Source organism: Pseudochaenichthys georgianus, chromosome 18, assembly GCF_902827115.2.
Source record: "Pseudochaenichthys georgianus chromosome 18, fPseGeo1.2, whole genome shotgun sequence".
NCBI lineage: Eukaryota > Metazoa > Chordata > Actinopteri > Perciformes > Channichthyidae > Pseudochaenichthys > Pseudochaenichthys georgianus.
This window is the reverse complement of record NC_047520.1, coordinates 4,434,731-4,438,260: the sequence shown is the minus strand read 5'-3', so window position 1 is coordinate 4,438,260 and position 3,530 is coordinate 4,434,731. Positions and strand designations below refer to the sequence as shown.

General features: G+C 43.4%; 1 protein-coding gene across 1 annotated transcript; it reads right to left on the bottom strand.

The window, feature by feature from the left end:
* Positions 1 to 503: 503 nt before the first annotated feature.
* LOC139435780 (sterile alpha motif domain-containing protein 9-like) lies at positions 504 to 3,170 on the bottom strand. The gene has a single exon (XM_071206636.1). It carries the CDS (start codon positions 3,168 to 3,170, stop codon positions 522 to 524), a length of 2,649 nt encoding a protein of 882 aa, XP_071062737.1. The 3' UTR covers positions 504 to 521.
* Between the last annotated feature and the right edge of the window lie 360 nt (positions 3,171 to 3,530).

Sequence of the window (3,530 nt, the reverse complement as noted above, 5' to 3'; positions counted from 1 at the left end):
TACCTATAGGTTTGAACCTCATCCACTCTGTTGACTTCAGGTTTCAGTTTAGTAAAATTCCTGGCATCCTGTTTTCAGAAGGGAAAATGTTTTATGAGCAATCATGGTTGTTGGAAAAGCAATTTCAATTAATATAAAGAAAGAAAGAAAACGTACCATTTCATTGCCACAAGCTCCAAACTTAAACAACCCACAAGGCCATTGTTTGGAGGAATCCATCTCTGGGAGTAGTTCTGCCACACAGCACAATGCAACATGATTTAATTAGTTGAACACCACAATGACAATGACCTTTGTCACCAAAGAACACATGAAATATTAAGTGACCATGACTTTATTTGTATGAATTTATAATGATGTAGAGTACATACAAGCAATGCAATGTGTCAATTTGGTACTGAATGATCAAAATGTTTACCATCATCATCCAAACTGGATTTTTTTATTTCATGTTCGAATGATGGGAATTACACCTTGAACTATATTAAAAATGGCCAGATCGATGTTCACTTATGCTTGAATTATAGTATCTTACCCTTCGTGTCTGCAGTTTCAGTCTGGATGGCGAAGGCTACAGGACCTTCGATGGTGAATCCAAGGTAGAAGGAAACCTTGCGTTTTCTCCAGAGGCTGTTTCGGAGGTTTGCAACCACCTCGATCTCTTTCCCATCAACAGTTGCAAAGAGTCTGTACTCTCGTATCTCCCCTTGAACTTTAAGAAGGCGTTCTTTGATCGATGGAACCTGGAAAATCTTCTCATCACTCCAATCTTTCATTGCCTGATAAGCCGACTCCTCTAGGACAGTTATGTGAACTATCCTGTTCAGTTCTTGACCTTTTCCGATGAAAAACAGAGGGCGAAGGTACCTTGTACGAAAGTATTTCGCATATGCTTGTTTATACAGGTCTTGCGTATGCTTAATCATTGCACTGAGGTCAAGGATGCATGTGTCTTCATTGCCTGTAGGCCAGTGCAAGAGGAGGGCTAACATATGGGCCTCAGGTTTATCCGTGAGGTGCATTTCCTGTTTGAAGGCAGTTAAATGTTTGCAATCAGACTGTGTTGCTCCCATATTTCTTAACATGATGTGAGCGAAGATGTTGTTGACCATAGCTGTGTCCGGATCTTTATGAAGACAGATCTCCTCCCACAATGTAGTTATTTCCTTAAGGTCCGATTCAGTGCATTCTCTGTCAAGACATGAGAGGACTCCCGTAGTGGTGGCAGCCTGTTTGAGTTTAAGCTTCTGGATCAGATCAGCGCCTTGTTCTTTCAAATGGCTGGATGTGGAGTCTCCAACATACTTCCTGTAGCAAGCCAAGGTTTGTCTTGAAATGTATTCTGGATCGTCTTCCTTTATGTCAGGCTTGGAGTAAGTCAGAAATCCGTCAAGAAAAGCACATCTTTTCTCAACTGCATCTCTGAGTCTGTATATGAGATCATCGAATCTTAAAAGTGAGCGATCTCCAAGAGATGGCAGGGCCGAGTCCAAAGACACCTTCTTCGTGAGAACTTCTCTCCAAGTTTGGTTCTGACGGACAAGTAGGTCATACACAAGATTGCAGACCTGCAGGAAACCAAACATCCCTCTGCTGTTAAAGAAGCGTGAGTCATGGAAATTTCTTTTCACGTTTGTCCCAACTTCATCTTTGGCAAGTCTTTCTTCGTCTTCGAATGCTTGAATGGCCTTTAAGGCAAGAGCCAAAATGCCTCCTGGTTTGGCCGGTCGCCTCAGGTTCTTCAGACGGTTCTTATGGACTTGGCCCAGTGTATCAGCAATAAATGAGTTTTGGGGATCTCTTTGCTTTGCCTCCTTTGCCGACATTTCTGCCTGATCGTAGTCTCTTAGTACTATGCAAAGAAAACGAGCAAGTGCTTGTGGAAAAAACGGATTTCGATCAAACATATTTGTTGCCATCTCTAAAAGTGATACACACTGAGAGTCGTCCTCCTTTGTTTTAATATGTAGAATCAGTCGAGAAAATGAATCTGAAGCACTGCATTCTTTTTCTTTTGGTCTTCTTTTGGTTAGCATGTATTTCACAAAAGCAGCCAAAGATTGAGGGACTTTATCTCTGCACAAACATGTCAAGAGTTGTTTTGCTGTGTCACTTCTGGTCACACCTGCTTCAGCCATCAATTCAGTACAACACTGTGCTATCAGAGGGTGGGCCATGCGGACTCTTTTTTCACGACCATCTGGTTGGATAGTGATAATGAGATGGCTAAAGTCGTCCAGCCTGTCTTCCAGTGATATGTCTCTATGGCCGACGTTGGCATGTTTGAACACATCCAGGCACTGAGACTCAAGGAGATAGGAGTCTGGTACATATGCGTTCAGCAGGGAAAGGAAGGCAGCAAGCTGGGGTTTCTCTTGTATTCCTGTTTCCTTGATGGTTTTGAATACAGAGCACGCCTCCTGGATGTAAGCCTCAGAAAAATTGCTTTGCATTATGTTAAAGCCATGGAATCGTTTGCATTTATCACCGTACTGCTTGTTGAGCTCCGTCTTTTTGTCATTAAAATGATTCTTCTCTGAGTCAGAAAGCACTTCTTGAAGGAAGACATCATCACTCTTTAAATCTGCATCTTCTCTAATACAGCTGAGTAAAACCACCACAGGCATACCGGTGACTATCTTCTGATTAGCAATCGTCCTGATAATGCTTACTTGTAGATCTTCCAAAACGTGCACACCATTCACCAACAGCAGCACGGTCTTCTGGTCGCCTCGACTGCCTGCTGTGAAAAGGTGGACCACCTCCTCTGCAACCTTTGTGATGTCCGAGGTTGAGTCTGTTAAAACAGCACTCCTTAAAGTTTTCCTAAAGTCCCACAACACCTTCATGGCCAGTGTTGTCCCCCCACATCCTGGCTGGTGGAACAGTTTAACTATTGATATTCCAGGGTGTTTTCTCAACTTGTGAATTTGCCTTTCAAGTTTATCGTATCCATCTCGTTTAATGAAAGGAGATCCGGTGCCATCTAACTCTGCCTGTTCACTGATGTGAAAGTTTAACCATTCGGGTGGGGCCCCTCTGTAAAAGTTTTCCTCCGTCTCCTCAAGTATTTCTGGATCGAAAGACTTCCCTTCAAACTGATTTGCATGGAGAACGTCCAACAGTGAGAGGGAGCGTGTGACAGTGGACAGGGACGGTCCATTCGCCATCTTGGACTCTTAGTTTCCTGCAGCAACGGTATACACACAGATTGTAAATCACCTTCATATTTTTTATAAATATATATATCATATATATACTAGGGCTGTCAAGTTAACGCGTTAATAATGCGTTAACGCAAAAAAAAATTAACGCCACTAATTATTTTAACGCGATTAACGCATGTGTATTTGTTTTCCTCGGCCGCCCTGTAGTTTCAGAGCGCATCGAGTTTAAAATACCATCTGCAAGCTGATGCTGACAGCCCCGCTCCTGCCGCCCGCTTGTGGCAGACCACACTTCCACGCTCACCGGCAGGCACCGACTGGCCATCGGGAGGACAGGGAGGGTGTGTGTTTGTGTGGCCCGAG

Excerpts from the sequence above, each read along its gene's own strand:
- LOC139435780 (XM_071206636.1), bottom strand. The coding sequence starts at position 3,170 with ATGGCGAATGGACCGTCCCTGTCCACTGTCACACGCTCCCTCTCACTG.